The following is a 21,526-nucleotide window of genomic DNA, read 5'->3' as shown; positions in this document are numbered from 1 at the left end:
CATATCGCTAAAAGCAGCAAATCCTATTGTGAAAAGTTTGTATTACACTGTTCATGGTTGAGAAGTCCCTTTCACAGTTTAGCTGGGTCAAAACCTGTCATGCGCTGATGACTGGACTTTTGATGCTTGTCAGGGCCAGGATGCACAGCACTTAACACTGTTTGCCCCTGATTTCCACTGCACACGTCTGTGGTGTGTTACGGCTTCGTCGCAGCTACCGGAGCTGATCGCGGTCACTCTGGTCAATGCTCGTGTTTACACCAGACGCTCCGCAGCACTTTTTAAAAGCGTCCCTCGTACTTCACATTACTATATATTCATGCTAGGAAGCCAGAAATAGATGACAAGATGTTCATCCTCAAAGTTAAGAAAACCTCACATTATTATATGACAACACCTTTTTTTTTTACAAGGACAATTATTTAAAAAAAGGTGTTGTGGAGTTTAATTGAAGGAGTTTTAGGAGTGGAATAAACGGAGAGATGATCAAGTGACCTCTGACCTCAGGTGAGAAATGATCCAGTATTTGATTCAACAGACTGAACAAGAGGCGTTACATTTACAGCACTGGAGCGCATTGAGGCAGAAAAACTGAAACAAGTGGAAGAAAAAAACCATAAAATAATGAACAAATGTTTTGTGCCTTTGTACGTCAGAAACAGAATGTAAAAATCATGTCCGTCCGTTCAAAGACACACTTTGAATTGAAACAGTCGTTTAGGATTTCAAGCATTAAAGAGACAGACTGCACTGATGAATAAAGCATGAATTTGATGTAAACAATAGATCTACATAATATTCAAATATGAAGTTCACAGAGGAAATAGTGTATTATCCTTACAGTTATGGCATATAATGATATTTAAACCTGAAACATGTACATAGACTAGACCAGTAGTTCCCAAAGTGGGGGTCGCGGAGTGGGGTGCGGGGGTCGCGAGATGATTTACAGAAACGTTTTTTTGTATTTTATTTTTTTATTTTTTTTATATGTTAATGCGAGATGGTGAAAAAAAAAATTCCGAAATACACATTTAGGTCTTTATTTTATTACACTTTGTCTGTTTGCGTCTGTAGATTTCGCGTAAATTCAACAAAAGTTAGCGTTATAAATCATCCTGCCGATCCGCAATCTCTGTCTGCTCTCTTTCATCACAGGCACGGCTGGAAAGCTCTCTCTTCACTGTACAATGCTGTCAGATCCAAATATGGTCATTTTCCTTTTTATCAGCAACCAATTTACATTAAAAGTCATTTCCTTTTTATCAGCAACCAATTTACATTAAAAGTAAAAGGGCTGAATGCGCAATCTCATTGGCTGATGATAAATCTTTAAAGCCTGTTTTCTCAAAATGACCTTTCTCTCATACTCCAAGTACGAAATCTCCACTTTAGTAGCACCTATAGTATATACACCAAACGTTCCAGTCTTGTACCTAGTTATATTATTGAGACATGAGGGATTTGTAAATATATTATTCCTAGCCTGATTTATATAACATTTTATTACAAAAAACATGGCGAAAATCATTTTTAAGGCTATTGATAGTATATTCTGATTTACAGGATAACAAAAGTAGATATCCATAAATCCCTCTGTAATTTTTCCCCATCTAATATGTGAGCACAATGAAAAAATAATTTTTAATCTGGATTTATCCAGATTACTTTCATAAGTATTTCCCTGAAGGAGACGCTCCCGACCAATATGACTGGATAAGGTCGCCATTTAATGTAACCACGGCAAATCATCTGGCGTCAGATATGGAAGATGCGCTGATAGAACTTTCAACCGATCGAACCCTGAGGACGGCATTTGACGGCAAGACGCTGGATGAGTTCTGGGTTTCTGTCGCACTGGAATATCCACAGTTGTCGAAAGCCGCGTTGGATGTCCTCATGCAATTTGGCTCAACGTATTTATGTGAAAAGACATTCTCCGCGCTGACTTACATTAAGAATAAACACAGGTCACGGCTTAACGTGGAAGATGATCTGCGGGTGGCGATCTCCAAAATTAAACCTAGAGTGGACCTGCTTTGCTCCGCGCACAGCGCCCATCCATTTATTCACAATTTAGCACATATTACACAAACAATACAATCACAAAAAAAAAAAAAAACCCATCAAAAAGAGTACTAAGGCCCATATAGATTCAAACTCTTGCAGTCTTGAATGCTGTTTATTTGTAATCTTAAAAATGAAATAAAAATTATAAAAATATCGGCATCATCGGGGTCGCGGGTCGTCAGCAATCTAATATTGGGGGTCGCGGTCTGAAAAGTTTGGGAACCCCTGGACTAGACAGTAGTAGCAGTAGTTCTATGGAGTCAATTTAACAGCGTATATAAACGCAAAAAATTTACGTTTTGCAAAAGAAAATAAAGTTTTGCAAACGAAAATTAAAGTACTGAGGAAAATAAATTTGCTTTTTGCAAACAAAAATTAAGAATTGCAAAACATAAATGAAACAGCGCGAAAGCAATGATTTTGCAATACATATTTTCCATGGTCATATCTATTAATTTATTTGCAACGCTGGTTTCATTTTGCGTGTCTAGTAAGTTTGTGAGAGGAAAGGAAGAGGACAAAGGGGTCGGCTGGACTGCTGATGAATTTATTAACTCAAAATAAAACTTAAACTTTATAAACACCAATGGTGACTTTTACTCTGACATCAACACAGACACGATCGCACAACACTTCCGGTTTACTCTTTCCGGTTCACGTCAGCAGGCCGTCTCTCTCTCGACTGCTTCTGTCTCTCCTGGCGTTTTATACTCTCTCCTCGCCAATTACTGAAACAAGAAACAGGTGTTGATAGTTTTTGCCCAAACCACTCACTTACTGCTCATCTCCTGATTCTCTCTCCCGCTGCTAAACCAAGCCCCCCCTGCCTAGGGTTGGGAATTGTTAGACATTTTCCGGTTCCGATACCGGTTTCAGTTCCACCTAACGGTTCCGGTTCTTATTTTGGTTCCATTAAAATCATTAAACAATTATTAAGAAATAGTGGTAAGGTAAAATGCACAATACTCAACTACTCAATGCTCAATACTGTTTAATACTTACTGTCAACTTAATTTAAAGGTTGGCAATGTCAAAATGCAATATATATTACAGTATAAAGATCTTCATAAGTGGGTTGGGGTATTTTTAGAAGTTTTCCGGTTCGGCTTCTGGTTCCATTTAAATGAACTATTATTATGTGTTTTTTTTTTTTTTTTTCATATTTTACCTTAGTAAAAGTAGGTAGTTAGTAAGTAATGTTGAGTAATGCTAGTCCATCAATCAGCATGTGTTTCAAAGTTGTTTTTTACACTATCAATAACTTTTGCTTTTCAAGCAGGAATAAGCTGCTTAACAGTCCCTTGAGGGCTGAGACACTTGTTAATTTTCCTTAATTAATGAAATATAAACGATTAAACTTATAAACATGTATACACACTCTCCATAAAGTCCCTATTTTACAAATAATAATGCAGTCAGGAGATGGTGTGATGCAATGAGTGATTTCCACATTTTGAAACATTTAAATGCATTAAAATAAATATTTTCTATCACTTTGTTTATCACTCTTGAAATGACCTGTACACTAAATAATCTAACCCTCATACTTGCATAACAATAGCAGTCTATGTATTTAGTGGTCCAAGTCGAAGCCAGTATGTATATTAATGACAATATGGGACAAATATAATGTAATTTAGTGGCGGCAGGTGCAGCGCGCTGCTGTTAGATGTAGACAAAACGATGTGCACTGTTAAAAGTCGCGAGTGTACATACAGTCGTGGGAAACAATGTGTCCGGCAATTAAAGACGCGACAGCGAAACGAGTCTGTGGAATGCGCATTATTGGAATCAATGTGCTCAGTAATTAAAGAGGCAGAGAGGTGTGTCTGTTATTCGGTTCGTGACATCCTTTACGGGAAACGCCGAATACTCAGAACAGCGGAGCAAGGCTGCTCACAGCACTTGGTCACGTGTTGCACAAGAACCGTTTTCAGAACCGAAACTTAGAAATTGCTCACGGTTCCGGTTCTTTTCAAAGAACAAAACCGGTTCTGAATAAGAACCGGTTTTCGGTTCCCATCCCTACCCCTGCCACCATACATGCCAACCCTCCCGATTTTTCTGGGAGACTCCCGAATTTCAAAGCCCCTCCCGAAAATCTCCCGGACCAACCTTTCTCCCGAATTTCTCCCGATTTCCACCCGGATAACAATATTGCTACACCATCCGTCACTGGGCGCCGTTTCAGACCGAACAATAGGGACTTAGCAACAGCCTCTGATGGAACGGCAACACCATTCTGGCGTTATATTGCGCATGCGCGAATTTAACTGCTACTTTGTGACGTTCTACTTTAACGGTCTACTACGTAAAGGGAGAACAGCTGATTTGCCGGAGTCGCTACAACGTGAGAGATTAGGTAAATAAATGTTATGGCATATGACACTGTAATTTGCATCAGTTTATGATTGTCTGATCACAAACGATCTCATTGGGAATCCAGAGAACATCTATATAGGTAATAAAAAAATATTTTATTTTACAATGATGCCAAAAGCAATCCTTCTATTGCTTTTTTAAATGACATTTTTTTTGTATCTCAATAATTGAATTAATGCCGCGTCGTGCTGTCCTGTTTACCGTTGCTTAGTGTTTTTTACGTTCTTGGCTACGGCGGTGTGACAGCAAACTTCCGGTCGCTGTAGCCGTTCCATTCGCAGCTGTTGCTTAAAGCCCCCCCCCCCCCGAATATCTCCCTAATTCTGAGGTCTCAAGGTTGGCAAGTATGCCTGCCACAGCTTGTCAGTCTAGTTTAAGCTTGCGATACCATTTTCCCTTTGCGCTTCATTTTTCTGCACGTCTCTCTTTGTGGCACTGTTTTGACGTGAGGGCGGAGTCAAGGGACGGGGGCGTGTACAACATGCCTCCCTGGAAGTGACGTCATCGGCCCGAGATGCAGCTCACTGATCCAGGTCCTGTCAAGATGAGGAGAGGCTTTCGAGTGGATTGTTTCTTTTTATTCAATAGGATTAAAACATTCATGTTTTCGTTTTATTAACTTTATTAACAAATGTATGTGTATTAAGAGCGTTTTCTCAAGTTAAAGAAGTTGTTCACATGAACATCTGCAGTTTATTTCTCTCGATGTACACACTTACCTTAGCATATTGTGATAAAAGTTCATTATTTTCCATAATGTAATGATACAAATTAAACTTTCATATATTTTAGATTTATTGCACAGCAACTGAACTATTTCAGGTCTTTTATTGTTTTAATATTGATGATTTTGGCATACAGCTCATGAAAACCCAAAATTCCTATCTCAAAAAATTAGCATATTTCATCCGACCAATAAAAGAAAAGTGTTTTTAATACAAAAAAAGTCAACCTTCAAATAATTATGTTCAGTTATGCACTCAATACTGGGTCAGGAATCTTTTTGCAGAAATGCCTGCTTCAATGCGGCGTGGCATGGAGGCAATCAGCCTGTGGCACTGCTGAGGTGTTATGGAGGCCCAGGATGCTTCGATAGCGGCCTTAAGCTCATCCAGAGTGTTGGGTCTTGCGTCTCTCAACTTTCTCTTCACAATATCCCACAGATTCTCTATGGGGTTCAGGTCAGGAGAGTTGGCAGGCCAATTGAGCACAGTAATACCATGGTCAGTACACCATTTACCAGTGGGTTTGGCACTGTGAGCAGGTGCCAGGTTGTGCTGAAAAACAAAATCTTCATCTCCATAAAGTTTTTCAGCAGATGGAAGCATGAAGTGCTCCAAAATCTCCTGATAGCTAGCTGCATTGACCCTGCCCTTGATAAAACACAGTGGACCAACACCAGCAGCTGACATGGCACCCCAGACCATCACTGACTGTGGGTACTTGACACTGGACTTCAGGCATTTTGGCATTTCCTTCTCCCCAGTCTTCCTCCAGACTCTGGCACCTTGATTTCCGAATGACATGCAAAATTTGCTTTCATCCGAAAAAATTACTTTGGACCAATGAGCAACAGTCCAGTGCTGCTTCTCTGTAGCCCATTTCCTGCACACGCCTGTGCACGGTGGCTCTGGATGTTTCTACTCCAGACTCAGTCCACTGCTTCCGCAGGTCCCCCAAGGTCTGGAATCGGTCCTTCTCCACAATCTTCCTCAGGGTCCGGTGACCTCTTCTTGTTGTGCAGCGTTTTTTGCCACACTTTTTCCTTCCCACAGACTTCTCACTGAGGTGCCTTGATACAGCACTCTGGGAACAGCCTATACGTTCAGAAATTTAAAAAGATTCAAACATTCACTGATGCTCCAGAAGGAAACAAGATGCATTAAGAGCTGGGGGGTGAAAACTTTTGGAATTTGAAGATCAAGGTAAATTGTACTTAATTTGTGTACCGGGAAACATACAAGTATCTTCTGTTGCTTATGAATGGCAGAACTAAATGGAAAAAAATTATATTTCAACAAAATAAGACAAATTTGGCCATCTTCATCATGTTCATTTTAAAAAGTTGTGTTTGAGTCCCTCAAATGTCCTCAGTGTGATAAGATGCATCTCAAAATCATAAAGTCACTGCTGGAAAGGGTTCAAATATGCAAAGATGCTGGAAAACTGAAGAATCTGCAGGACCTTAAAGATTTTTCTGAAGAACGCTGCTTAGTTTAACTGTTCAGAACAAACAAGGGACTCATGCACAACCATCACAAAACAGAAAGACAGTCGAGGATCATCAGGTAACAGAACACAGTACTAAGAACCAAGGGTTCCCAAACTTTTGAGTGGGGTTATTTTAATAATTTCAGCAATTGTTTTGTCTTGTGGACTAAATGTTCATATATTTTATGTACAATATCTTACTAAAAACAGTACTAAATAAAATATAACATGCATTTAGTATGATCTCTTTTTTTTTTTTTTTTAATTACTCGCATTTTCACAGATTCTGCAAAGGGTGCCCAAACTTTCGAGCCCTACTGTATTTGTTTGGATGCTTGACCCCTGTATGACTGAGAGTGTGGGTCAGAAAACCTCACAGCATTGCTAAGAGTTTGTTTATTAGTGGAAGACAAACTGTCTTCTGCTGGCAAACCATTCACACATGTGGAGAAGGCGTCCGGATCAGATGATCATGATGTAAATGTGTTTTGGCGTCACATCTGACTGATGCTGCAGATTCTCACTTTCTGTCATCATCACTGTTTACAGCAAAAGAGTGTGATATTTCTGTGTGTTTTCTCAGGATCTGCAGTCAGAGATCTTCATCTCCTGATCACAGCTGTGTGTCTCTGAAGAGTGACGGATCCATGATTAATCCTCCTAAACTCAGTGATGAAGCAGTGACCTCTGACCCCAGGTGAGGATAATCGTGTGGTGATGATTGAACTGCTTTATGGGAGTCATTCATATTACATATTAAGTGTTCCCCTAGGTTTACAGCTTTTTTTTGGGGGGGGGGGTTATGGTTATGCTGACGAATTTAGCACTTTTTAAAAGCGTCCCAGAAGAGGCTCTCTGCGCCGCTTCGCTAAAGATGGGTGCATAGTCTATTTTTGATACACACCGCGTCAGCAAATACAAAATAAACGTTAAAAAATAATGTACATTTCAAAATAAACACCTTGTGCAGACTCCCAATCGTATTTCACATTACTATATACAGTCATGCCCACAAATATTGGCACCCTTGGCAAATATGATCAAAAAAGGCTGTGAAAATTCATCTGCATTGTTAATCCTTTTGATTTTTTTTTTTTATGATTACTTAAAAAAATTCACAAGAATGTATCCTTTCATTGGATAATAAGAATTTAAAACGGAGGGGAAATATCATTATGAAATTAATGTTTTTCTCAAATACTCGTTGGACACAATTATTGGCACCTCTAGAAATTCTTATGAGTAAAATGTCTCTGAAGTATATTCCTATTCATATTCACAATTTTGAGCACTCTAGCATGATTATAAACATGAAATCATCCAGCTCTGGCTTCCTTTTTCACAGAAATATAAAGAGGAGGGAAAATAAAGCCCAAATTCCCTTAATCATCCATCACAATGAGAAAAACCAGAGAAAATATTTATGATGTGCAGCAAAAGATATTGGGGCTTCACAAATCGGTGAAGTGGCTTTAAGAAAAGAACTAGAGCAGTAAACATTCCCATTTCCACCATCAGGGCAATAATTAAGAATTTCCCACCAACAGAAAATGATACAAAACTGCCTGGAAGAGGACGTGTGTCTGTATCATCCTAATGTGCGGTGAGAAGGAGAGTTTATGTAGCTAAAGACTCTCCAAGGGTCACAGCTGGAGAATTGCAGAAAAGAGTTGAGTCTCTGGTTCAGAAAACCTTTAAAAAAATTGTCAAACAGAACCTACATCACGACATGTTGTTTGGGAGGCTTTCAAGAAAAATTATCCTAGCTCATTCAAAAACAAACTAAAGCATATTCAGTTATCAGCCATGATTGGAATTTTAAATGGGGCTGGCTTTTATGATCAGATGAAACTAAAAAATGAGCTTTTTAGCAGCAAACACTCAAGATGGGTTTGGTGAACACAGAGAAAAAAAGTACCCCATGTGTACAATGAAATATACTGCTCTATTTTTGATGTTGTGGGCCTATATTTCTGCTGGAGGTCCTGGACATCTTGTTTAGACACATGGCATCATGGATTCTATCAAATACCAACAAATAAAAAATCAGTAAGTGACTGACTCTGTTAGAAATCTTATAATGGGTCATGTTTGGATCTTCCGACCGTACAATAATCCAAACACAAGCCTCAGAAATAACACAGAAATGGGTCACTGAGCTCAAAACCAAGCTTCTGCTATAGCCATTCCAGTCCTCTGACCTGAACCCTACGGAAAATGAGAGGAGTGAACTGAAGAGGAGAAGCACCAACATGGAGCTGGGAATCTAAAGGTTCTGGAATGATTCTGGATGAAGAAATGGTCTCTGATCTCTTGTCAGGTGTTCTCTAACCTCATCAGGCATTATAGGAGAAAATTTAGAGCTGTTAAACTGGCAAATGGAGGTTTCAAAAAGTATTGAATAAAAGGGTGCCAATAATTGTGTCCAACGAGTATTAGAGAAAAACATTAATTTCATAATGATATTTCCCCCCATTTAAAATTCTTATTATCCAATGAAATGATACATTTTTGTAAATTTTTTTACATAAAAGATCAAAAGGATTAACAAAACAGATTAATTTTCACAGCCTTATTTGATCATATTTGCCAAGGGTGCCAATATTTGTGGGCATGACTGTATTCATGCTAGGAGGCCAGAAATAGATGACAAGATGTTCATCCTCAAAGTTAAGAAAACCTCACATTATTATATGACAACACCTTTTTTTACAAGGACAATTATAAAAAAAAAAAAGGTGTTGTGGAGTTTAATTCAAGGAGTTTTAGGAGTGGAATAAACAGGTGAGAGATGATCGAGTGACCTCTGACCTCAGGTGAGAGATGATCCAGTATTAGATTCAACAGACTGAACAAGAGGCGTTACGTTTACAGCACTGCCGCAAATTGTTGAGGCAGAAAAACTGAAACAAGTGGAGGAAAAAACACATAAAATAATGAACAAATGTTTTGTGCCTTTGTACGTCAGAAACAGAATGCAAAAATGTTTATTTTTACAGAATACCATCATCAAAGACACACTTTGAATTGAAACAGTCGTTTAGGATTTCAAGCATTAAAGAGACAGACTGCACTGATGAATAAAGCATGAATTTGATGTAAACAATAGATCTACATAATATTCAAATATGAAGTTCACAGAGGAAATAGTGTATTATCCCTACAGTTATGGCATATTAGTTAACAGACGTAAAAGATCAGCAGGCTGTTTTTTTACGTTGATTTTGTTTTCCGTTTATATATATATATATATGTATGTATATGTATGTATATATACATATAGGATCTGAATTAAAATGTGTTTGATTTAAGCCTATTTCAAAATTTGTGTCATAAAATTATATCGCGCATAGGCCTACAGCTCAACATACGCGATCGTTATAAAGGTGTTTAAACAACAATACACTTCCACTTGCATGTATTTGACAATCGGAATATCAGATATTTAATTCCATAGCTAACACATTTGTGAATATGGGCCTAATCTAGGCTATCCAGTTTTTTTTTAAATTGCATCTGAAAATGACTTTGTGCAGCTCATTCACATGCGTGCTCTGGCGCAGATCCGCCTCTCGCGATGCTCAGCTGTGAACGATTTAAAAATGGGTGCGTTCGACTTGAAGCACAACCTCAGACGGTGGTATGATTCGCTCTTTTGTTGTTCTTTTTTCTTTCAGGATCAAAAATACAACAAATGAAAGTGTTTATCTGTATTTCCGAATGATGAGAACTATGCATATACATTCATAAATCAGTCAGTTTTGTATTTTATTATGAGATATTTTATTCTAATGTGATCAGTGACTCAAGCACTGATGGACCAAAGAGCACATATTTCGATATTTGCAGTAAAAAGGTGAAATAAAAATTCTCAGAAAATGCATTTAATACCAATATATTGAAACGTCTGTTTATATACTCCATTAATAAAGGAGTCCAGACATTGGAAAAATATCAGTCCACATGTGTTTTATATTTAATATGAGGGAAATATGGGGTGGTGTTGGCGCAATGGATAAGACGCATGCCCTTGATGTGAGAGACCCGGGTTCGAATCCACTGTGAGACACCAATGTGTCCTTGAGCAAGACACTTAACCCCTAGTTGCTCCAGAGGCATGTGACCTCTGACATATATAGCAATTGTAAGTCGCTTTGGATAAAAGTGTCAGCTAAATGATTAAATGGAAATAGACATGCATGCATGTGTGACACAAAAAATATTTAACTTTTATGTAGCAAAAATATTTTTTAGTAATTATGTAAATTACATTAATGTTATTACATTGTCTGCTATATATTTGCTTCTTTTTTATTAAATACGGGCAATTGATTGATAAAACATTGATCAAAATTAAGATAAAATGTATAAAAAATGAATATTTTTTAAAAAGGGTTTTCCATAAATAACTTCTGTATAACCTGGCAATAAAATTTGAAAAAAGTGTGTCTAATGTGATTGGCTTAACTGATTTGATTTCGGGTGTGGGTCAGTTGTCGGTTCTATTTTAAGCGGGTCGGGTCGGATGCGGATTTTAATTAGTGCTGCTGTCGGAAAACGGATTGGATGCGGTTTTAAGCACTGCGGGTGCGGATTTACAAAATCAGACCCGTGCAGCTCTCTGCATAGACTAGACAGTATTAGCAGTAGTTCTATGGAGTCAATTTAACGGCGTATATAAACGCAAAAAAATAACATTTTGCAAAAGAAAATAAAGTTTTGCAAACGAAAATTTAAGTACTGAGGAAAATAAATTTGCTTTTTGCAAACAAAAATTAAGAATTGCAAAACATAAATGAAACAGCGCGAAAGCAATGATTTTGCGATACATATTTTCTATGGTCATATCTATTAATTTATTTGCAACGCTGCTTTTATTTTGCGTGTGTAGTAAGTTTGTGAGAGGAAAGGAAGAGGACAAAGGGGTCGGCTGGACTGCTGATGAATTTATTAACTCAAAATAAAACTTAAACTTTAAAAAACACCAATGGTGACTTTTACTCTGACATCAACACAGACACGATCGCACAACACTTCCGGTTTACTCTTTCCGGTTCACGTCAGCAGGCCGTCTCTCTCTCGACTGCTTCTGTCTCTCCTGGCATTTTATACTCTCTCCGCGCCAATTACTGAAACAAGAAACAGGTGTTGATAGTTTTTGCCCAAACCACTCACTTACTGCTCATCTCCTGATTCTCTCTCCCGCTGCAGACTTCGCTAAACCACGCCCCCCCTGCCACAGCGTGTCAGTCTAGGTTGAGCTTGCAATACCATTTTCCCTTTGCGCTTCATTTTTCTGCACGTCTCTCTTTGTGGCACTGTTTTGACGTGAGGGCGGAGTCAAGGGGCGGGGGCATGTACAACATGCCTCCCTGGAAGTGACGTCATCAGCCCGAGACGCAGCTCACTGATCCTGGTCCTGTCATGATGAGCAGAGTCTTTCGAGTGGATCGTTTCTTTTTATTCAATAGGATTAAAACATTCATGTTTTCGTTTTATTAACTTTATTAACAAATGTATGTGTATTAAGAGCGTTTGCTCAAGTTAAAGAAGTTGTTAACATGAACATCTGCTGTTTATTTCTCTCGATGTTCACACTTATAGCATTAAAATGTGTATTGTTTCATTTGGTTAACTGCAAATGTTTGTTTAAAATCTCTTAACTTGTGGGAGGACGCCAGCGCCCAGCGTCAAACTGGGCCTTGTTTGTAAAACAAGCATCTTCGAAATGCAGGGAACAAACAAAAACACTTGCAGAACTCCGTTGATGCTCTGTAAAAATAAACTCCATCCACTGGTCCCTTAATGCTGTTTTTTTTGGTAATCTGTGCAGGGTTGTCTTGCCCTGGCAACCAAAAACACACTTCTTTTGTGACAATTCGGTCTCTCGCTCTGATCAGTGAATGTCTGTGCTCTCAGTGAAGTGAAGTGAAGTGACATTCAGCCAAGTATGGTGACCCATATGGCTCTGCATTTAACCCATCCGAAATGCACACACACAGAGCAGTGAACACACACACACACTGTGAGCACACACCCGGAGCAGTGGGCAGCCATTTTTATGCTGCGGCGCCCGGGGAGCAGTTGGGGGGTTCGACCTAAGTTGTGGTATTGAAGTTGGAGAGAGAGCTGTTCATGCACTACCCCCACCCACAATTCCGTCCGGCCCGAGACTAGAACTCACAACCCTTCGATTGGGAGTCTGACTCTCTAACCATTAGGCCACAACTTCCGCTTAAAATGCTCTGCTATACGGGCACACGCTCTTCCGGCAGACGTGCCCTAGGACCCATATAAGGAAATTCCGCTCCATCTAACGTCACACAGACCCATACTCGAAAAAAACTTTCCGAAACTTGTGAAACGGTTTGTCCATGTTTAGCATGGGAATCCAACTCTTTAACAGTGTACAAAACTCAGTATACATGAAATAGGATTTCACCCCCCCCCCCCCTTAACTGTTTGCCCCTGATTTCCACTGCACACGTCTGTGGTGTGTTACGGCTCCGACGCAGCTACCGGAGCTGATCGCGGTCACTCTGGTCAATGCTCGTGTTTACACCAGACGCTCCGCAGCACTTTTTAAAAGCGTCCCAGAAGAGGCTCTCTGCGCCGCTTCGCTAAAGATGGGTGCATAGTCTATTTTTGATGCACACCGCATCCAAACTGCACAGCAAATACAAAATAAAAGTAAAAAAATCATGTACATTTAAAAATAAACACCTTGTGCAGACTCCCTATCGTATTTCACATTACTAAATATTCATGCTAGGAGGCCAGAAATAGATGACAAGATGTTCATCCTCAAAGTTAAGAAAACCTCACATTATTATATGACAACACCTTTTTTACAAGGACAATTATTAAAAAAAGGTGTTGTGGAGTTTAATTGAAGGATCTGTAGGTGTGGAATAAACCGAATTAATCCGGACAAAACATTAACATTTAGACAACTATGTTAGACCACACAAAAACCAAGAAGAACAAAGTTGGACCATAGACTGTAGCGTTAGACACAAATCAAGTTGTCTCGCGAATCCTACCGCTGCGCTTCTGATCCACTTCTGGTGTGAGTTGGCACCGTGCGGAAGATGCCACAAAACTTCCTCAGAACCGTAATGCGTGTGCGAAATCAGGAGTCACACATACTCTGTCTGCAGCGCGTATGCGTTGCGTATTTTTTTACGCACCCATGTTAACGGATTCCAGCATTCACGTGGTTGCGGTCCGTAAGTGCGTTCCAGGAGCAGTGCGTCAGCAGCAGTGCGGCGATCGTTTACGTACCGAGTCTATTTTTGCTGTGCTGCACGTGCTGAATTAAAGTGAAAATGTATTGTTCATGGTAAAAATGTACATGGATTGACACGGAAATGCAGTCATTTCACAATAAACGTCTACTAATTAAAGCCTACTGTGTTTCACACTCAACACATGGGTTTTTGGCTAAGTTTAAAACAAGAAAAAGAGCACCTTTTAGATAAACAATGAAAACATAATATATGCACTTTTATGGAGGCAGAAAAACAAAGTTCAATAAGATCCCAGTGGGATTGCTTGTAATAAAGATTTAAAAGGCACGAGAGTCGACTGTTTCTGTCAGTGGTGTTTTAATTTTTAATATTTGCAACATCCTAACAAGAAAAGTTGGTTTTGTTGAAATGTTTTTCCCCTTGATTGAGCAGCTTATTATACAAACCTAAAAGTCAAATGCATAAATAATGCGTTGTTTATATTTATTGAGTTTAAACTATGTCTATGAAAGATTGTTACTGTACTGTGATAAGAGAGTAACAATGCTGAAGTAGTGGACTGCAAACGTGTCCTGTGTGGAAGCACAATGAGTCCGTGCTGCTTCAGCTCCACATACACACTACAGACGGAGTATGTGTGAAACAGGAGCTTCTACTCACAGTAGAGTGAGTGCTGCCATCTTCAGTTCCCTGTGAGCGATTTAGAGCTATTTGGTTTGTTTAATAAAATAAATTGTAATCTGGCGCTATAAAGAAGATCATTTAATAATTTTTATTATTTATGGGACTACTTTAAACACAGTGTGCAACCAAAAATTACAAAATTAACTAAGAAAAAAAAAACAAATAAGCAAAAAACTGTATCCATGATGTGGAACTTTTAATTATAAACAAACAGAAATACAGCAGACTCATATTTTGAAATGTCTGATTTTCTATCGCTGACTGCTGCTTCAGAAAGTTGAGGGAGATAAAATATGCATCTAACATGTTACAATATCCACAGCATAAAGTACAGACTGTTATAATTCATCAGCTGTCAATCACAAGCGATCATCTGGAATAAATGTGCTCTAGTCACTGATTGTGAACTTCTGTGAAACACAAGTCTGTAGAAGAGCAACAGTGCCACGGTTTTACTCCGAATGTGCAGCGCTCAGATTTACTTCATCACAGCAGACTTCTGAAGTTTAATGATCACTTTAAACTGTACCGTGATTCTCCACATTTAAGAGAGTAAAGAATAATAATGAAGATGTTTGTTCTGCAGTGTAAGGTGTTGAAGACTCTGTGAGGAGCTGCAGGAGCTTGTTTTATTGGCTCTTGTGCTCCTGAACACACTTCACTGTTCACACACATCTAGTGTTTGCTGCAGATCAGAGTAAAATGCTCACACTGTCGAGTCCTGACAGAGAGATGTGTTATGATTTTATTACACAAAGAGTTAAACAGATCAACAAACTGAAATTATACTGAAAATACAAGACTGAAATCTCTATCGGTTTAGATGTTAATTTACACATCCTTTATTTTGAGAAATGTTTAATCAGTTGTTCTTGTGATATTTCAGCAGAGCAGATGGAGAGCGAAGCGTCTCTGGAGGCAACACGAGCGATACAGCGTCTCTGAATAAACATGATCAAGCAGTGAATGATGAACTACAGAGAGTCAAAGAGCAGCACAAAACCAGCATGAAGAACAAGTATGAGAGATTATGTGAGGGACTGAAACTCCAGGAGAATGAAAGCCTCCTGAACAGCATCTACACACAGCTCTACATCATAGAGGGAGAGAGAGAAGGAGTGAATGAAGAACATGAGGTTTTACAGATAGAGAAAACAGCCAGAACACAACACTCACAAGACGCTCCAATCTACTGCAATGACATCTTTAAAGCCTCCGCTGAAGCAGGATCTGAGGAGAAAGAGCAGATCAAGACTGTTCTTACTAAAGGCATCGCTGGAATCGGAAAAACCGTCTCTGTGCAGAAGTTCATTCTGGACTGGGCCGAGGGAAAAGCCAATCAGGATGTAGATTTCATGTTTGTGCTCCCATTTCGAGAGCTGAACTTGATCCGAGATCATCAGTACAGTCTTCACAGACTTCTGCTGGACTTTCATCCTGAACTTCAAGATCTGGACTCACAGATTTATGAGGAGTGTAAAGTTGTGTTCATCTTTGATGGTCTGGATGAAAGCAGAATCACACTGATGTTTTCAGACGCTCAGAAAGTTTGTGATGTGACTGAGACTTCATCAGTGGCTGTGTTGATGTCAAAGCTCATGAAAGGAGAGCTGCTTCCCTCTGCTCTCATCTGGATCACCTCCAGACCAGCAGCAGCCAATCAGATCCCCTCCGAATACATCCACCGTCTGACAGAGATTCAGGGATTCACTGAGCCTCAGAAGGAGGAATATTTCAGGAAGAGAATCAGTGATGAGCATCAAGCCAGCAGAATCATCTCACACATCAGAAGAGCAAGAAGCCTCCACATCATGTGCCACATCCCCGTCTTCTGCTGGATCTCATCCACTGTGCTTCAGAAGCTCCTGGAAGAAGATCTGAGAGCAGAAATCCCTCAAACTCTGACTGAAATGTACATCCACTTCCTGCTGATTCAGATCAACATGAGGAAGCAGAAGTATGAAGAGAGAGATCCAGAGAAACTCCTGCCGTCCGACAGAGAAGTGATTGTGAAACTTGCTGAAGTGGCTTTCAAACAGCTGATGAAGGGCAATGTGATGTTCTATGAGGAGGACCTGATTGAGAGCGGCATAGACGTCACTGACGCCTCAGTGTATTCTGGGATTTGCACTGAGATCTTTAAGCAGGAATCTGTGATTCATCAGAGGAAAGTCTACAGCTTCATTCATCTGAGCGTTCAGGAGTTTCTCGCTGCTTTCTATCAGTTTTACTGCTATTTAACAAAGAACAAGAAAACACTGCATGAATTCAGTTTAAACAGATCTGATGAAGTCTCTCTGTATGATCTACTAACATCAGCAGTAGATAAAGCTCTCAAGAGTAAGAATGGACGTCTGGATCTGTTCCTGTGGTTCCTGCTGGGCGTCTCACTGGAGTCCAATCAGAGACTCTTACAGGATCTACTGACACACACAGAGAACAGCTCAGAGACCATCAGCAGAACCACACAGGACATTAAAGAGAAGATCAGAGATCCAGATGACCGTCATCTTCTCTCAGCTGATCAGTCCATCAATCTGTTCCTCTGTCTGCTGGAAGTGAAAGATCAGACTCTGTTCAGAGAGATTCAGGAGTTTGTGAAATCAGACAAACACTCAGAGAAACTCTCTCCTGCTCACTGCTCAACAATCTCCTACATGATTCAGATGTCAGAGAAGCCTCTGGATCAACTGTACCCCATGAAATACAACACATCAGATGAGGGGAGAAGAAGACTGATACCAGCTGTGATCAACTGCAGAAAAGCTCGGTGAGTGTTTCATCATCAACTAAACTATCATATTTAATAATGAATCTGACTCCTTTAAAATAAATGTTCCTGAATGAGAGATTTTCTCCTGAATAACAGAATCTTAAAGGAGTCAGGACAGGTGTTTTTAATCCAGTAGATATTAGAGTAAAGCGTGTGTTAGCGGCGCGGGTAAAAACAACCCCGTCACATGAGAAACTGGTTCATTAAATCAGCAGCAGCTGCAGCAAAGAGACGCTCCACACATTGATCAGTAAAGCTGACCTTCAGACATTTCACTTGTGCTTGAAGTGTCTTACTCTTTACTGGACAACACTAGACACTATTTTACATTATTATACATTTAAAGAGATCTGCATCATGCCATAAAATAAATCAAACCATAGAAAAGGTGTATTCCTGTGAATGTTAGTATTATGAGTGATATAGGTCTAGTTTTCTAACACATATTTACTCTGTCAGCATTGTGACCACACTAATGTCACAAATAAAAGATTAAAACTTACATTTCAGCAGCTCACACACGTACATGAATTATTCACACAAAACAAGCTGAGAGTTTGTCATTTAATGAGATCTGTGTTAAATATCCAGTTACATGTCAGCCTTTAGTGAAAATGACTTTTACAAACTCAGATGTGACTCATTTCTGTGAAGGACAACAGAACAAGCTCTGATTCACAACATTAGTGTCCAAACACAGAAATAAAAGACGGTCTATATATCAGATCAGGATCTGAAGACTATAATAAACACAAATCCAGCTCTAGAGCATCAGATCTCACAGTCAGCTCAAAACAATGATGTGCAGGACACCACTGATGATCTTTATGATTGTGAAGGAGAGGAATGAAGAGCTTCTCTCTCGTGAACACGCTGCTGGAGAAGATTCTTCTGTGTGTTTCAGGAAAAGTTCATCAGTAGTTTAGTGCTCGAGCGCTGCTCAACAATGTCAGAGACACGGCTTCAGATCCACAACAAACCTGCTCCTTCTTCTCATTTACTCATTTATCTGTTGATTTCTTGAATTAATGCAGAGATTTGTGTGAATTCTGCAGTTCTGAAACACCTTGATTGATGTTTCACCGTGATTCATTCAGAATATAAATCCATGCACTGAACAGGTGACACTTTTAATGCTCCGATGTGAAGTAAACCAGCTTTTCTTGATTTTATGTCAAGAATACAGTGAAATACGGTCTAAATATGATGCAGTGCTGTGTAGCGTACAGTAAAACATAAGCACATGCACACAGTCTTGAGATTTACTGCTGCTTGAATTTGTTCTGAATAACAAACACAGAACTTCAGAAGTGCTCAGTTTACTTCACTGAAAAAAATGATTTTCTTAGGAATTTTGTCTTGATTTCTAGAAAGAATATCTAAACATTCCTGAATCAAGATCAATTTACTTGAGAAGCAAAATTATTTCAGATTTTAAATCTTGTTTTCGGAAAAATGTAAAGAGTTTGTGCATTTTTTGCTCAACGTAAGAAAAAAAAATTGCTGCCACTGAGGTAAGAAAAATAGTATTAATAATTCAAAGGGAAAACGATTATTTTTCTTGCCATTAGCAGAATGTTTACTTCTTCAGAAAACAGGTTTTTCTATCTGAAGTGATTATTCTTCTTCAGTAAATGTATCTTGATTTGGTGTTTTTTCTCAAACAGTGACTGATGTTGAAAAGATGAATATTAGTGTCAGAAACGCTGGGTTTATGATAAATGCGCTCTGTTTTGATTGGCTGATGTCATGTGATCTCTCTCCTCGTCTCCTCATTGCTCTCCGCTGCTGTTCTGCTTCAGAAGTGATCAGGAGGAAGCAGAAAACACTCCTTTAGCAGCTTGATTCATCAAATACTCTTCTGCAGTGACAAGCAACTTCTGAGAGATGAAACTGTGTTTATAGTACAGTGATATTATATATACATAAATATATTAGTGATGGGGGAATATTAATTATTTTAATAACTGATATCAGGGCTAGGTGCATGGAGATATAATTGTTGCATAATTACAAATTAAAAGATTATGATCCACAAATGAATGTTGAGATTAACAAAAAAATATATTAAAAATGATATAAAAATATTGGCATATAAACATAATGATATTTGAAAATAAAAACCATATTCACAAATATCTTTTTATTCTACAAACAACTTTTCCTGTCATTCATTAGTGAATGTCTTTCTGTGTATTTGTGACTCCACCCACCATCTGCTCAAGCCAATCAGATAACAGCCACACTTCACTGACCAATCGTAGCACGTTCTCGCTGTAGCCAATCACGTTCTTCTTTACAATCAGCGCAGGAGCAGATTCATTTATTCAGTCTCCTGTAAGAACTGCATTCTATGAACACTTTGTTCAGTCGAGCTGAAGTGATGTGTGTGTGATTAAAAACCCTGTTTCCAAAAGACTGTTGGAGTGTAAAGACTGTGTTATACTTTCTGTGTGAGCAATCCAGACAAGTACACGGACAGCACAGACACGAACTACTTGTATTTATAATACTGAATGTGAATGTGAAGAATATGTTATTACCTGCTGTTCTGTAAAGCACTGCAGTACATTGAGGTGTAAGTACTATCTGACACAATTTACACTAAATATGAATCATATCTCACAGTGTAGGAGATCTCAGGATTTTATATCTTGAGTGATGGAGAAACACACACACAAACACATTCTTACTGCAGACTCACGCACACACACACAAACACACTCCACTACTCCATACATACATACATACATACATACATTAATACAGATTGAAAAATAACACTAAAGCTCAGCTGTGTAATGAAGTGTCATTAAATAGATTTGCATTAATCTACATAAGACATTAAAAATCCTGAGAGTGTAAAGGAGTTTTTTTTTCTTTTTGAATGAGGTTTTAAATTATTTATATTTTGATTTCTTTTTTGACATTTTAAATCTCAGTCCAGTGATTCATCACACATTGATTTGTTCTTTCTCTTTACTAATGGATTCACAGCTAAACTGATCTGATCTGAGAGAGTGAAGAGTGTGTCATTGTTCTCTACAGGTTGATAAAGTGTGACGTCACAGATGAAGGTTGTTCTGCTCTGACTTCAGCTCTGAGATCAAACCCCTCACACCTGAGAGAACTGAATCTGTCTGGGAATAAAATAAGAGATTCGGGAGTGAAGTGTCTCTGTGCTGGACTGGAGGATCCTCACTGTAAACTGGAGAAACTGCGGTAAGATTATATATGACACAGTGTAAAATATTTGTGAAGTGAAAAACAAATCAGCCAGAAAGCCAGACAAAATTAAACAAAATTAGTTATTGTTTGTGAATTTAATACTTCCTACTGATTGGATGAGACTAGGGGTGTCGTGATATACCGGTATTGATGATAACTGTGATATTCAAAGCAACAATTATCGATATCGTGTTAATGTAGTGTGTGAAGATATATATCGTAATATTTAAAATGAACAGTTCTCTTATGATAACAGCACATGTATATACATTAAACATTTCTTCATTAAACTCTATAAAATGATAAGTTGGTCTCAGTGCCGTGCACTTAATGCCTCATCTACATTCATTCTTCAATAAGGTTCATTAGTTAACGTTAGTTAATTACATTAGTTAACATATATAAATAACATAAATAATAATGAACAATATTTCCACGGCATTTATTCATCTTAGTTCATGTGAATTTGAGCATTTACTTATGCATTATTAAAATCACAAGTTGAGTTTGTAAACATTAATGCACTGTGAACTAACATGAACAATGAATAACTGTTTTTATTAACATTAACAAAGATTAATAAATTGTGTAATAAATTTATTGTTCATTGTTCATTCATGTTAGTTAAAGCTTAATGTTAACAAATGAAATTTTATTGTAAAGTGTTACCATTAAAGGTCCCATGACATGGATTATTTCCTTTTCTTTAAATGCTTTTTAATGTTTCCTTAGGTGTACTTATATTGTTAGTATGATTTTTACATTAAAAATTTAGAAATAAAAATCATTCATCAAATACTCTTCTGCATGTTAGTCACGCTTGCATCAGCTGACAGTCAGCTGTTCCTGACGTGTACCAATCCAGTCTTGACACCTATCACCTGCGGTCTATTTAAATTCCCATTATTCAGTGTCTCTCCATCGCATT

At 38.5% G+C, this 21,526-nt stretch overlaps 1 protein-coding gene across 20 annotated transcripts in view; it reads left to right on the top strand.

Moving 5' to 3' along the window:
• LOC127964884 (NACHT, LRR and PYD domains-containing protein 12-like) overlaps positions 1-21,526 on the top strand; it is a 1,383,583-nt gene that overhangs the window by 1,339,440 nt on the left and 22,617 nt on the right. For 14 of the 20 annotated variants that reach the window (XM_052565330.1, XM_052565325.1, XM_052565318.1 and 11 more), the window contains 3 exons: positions 7,247-7,360; positions 15,484-17,367; positions 20,419-20,592. The exons of 1 other annotated variant lie outside the window; for it this stretch is intronic. In XM_052565330.1, coding sequence (XP_052421290.1) covers positions 7,247-7,360; positions 15,484-17,367; positions 20,419-20,592 — 2,172 coding nt within the window. The remainder of the gene's footprint in view (positions 1-7,246; positions 7,361-15,483; positions 17,368-20,418; positions 20,593-21,526) is intronic. 5 more of the 20 variants (XM_052565328.1, XM_052565323.1, XM_052565321.1 and 2 more) reach the window with 4 other exon arrangements.

This window comes from Carassius gibelio, chromosome B9, assembly GCF_023724105.1.
Source record: "Carassius gibelio isolate Cgi1373 ecotype wild population from Czech Republic chromosome B9, carGib1.2-hapl.c, whole genome shotgun sequence".
Taxonomy (NCBI): Eukaryota; Metazoa; Chordata; class Actinopteri; order Cypriniformes; family Cyprinidae; genus Carassius; species Carassius gibelio.
The sequence above is the reverse complement of the archived record's forward strand: the minus strand, read 5'-3'. Positions and strand labels throughout refer to the sequence as shown.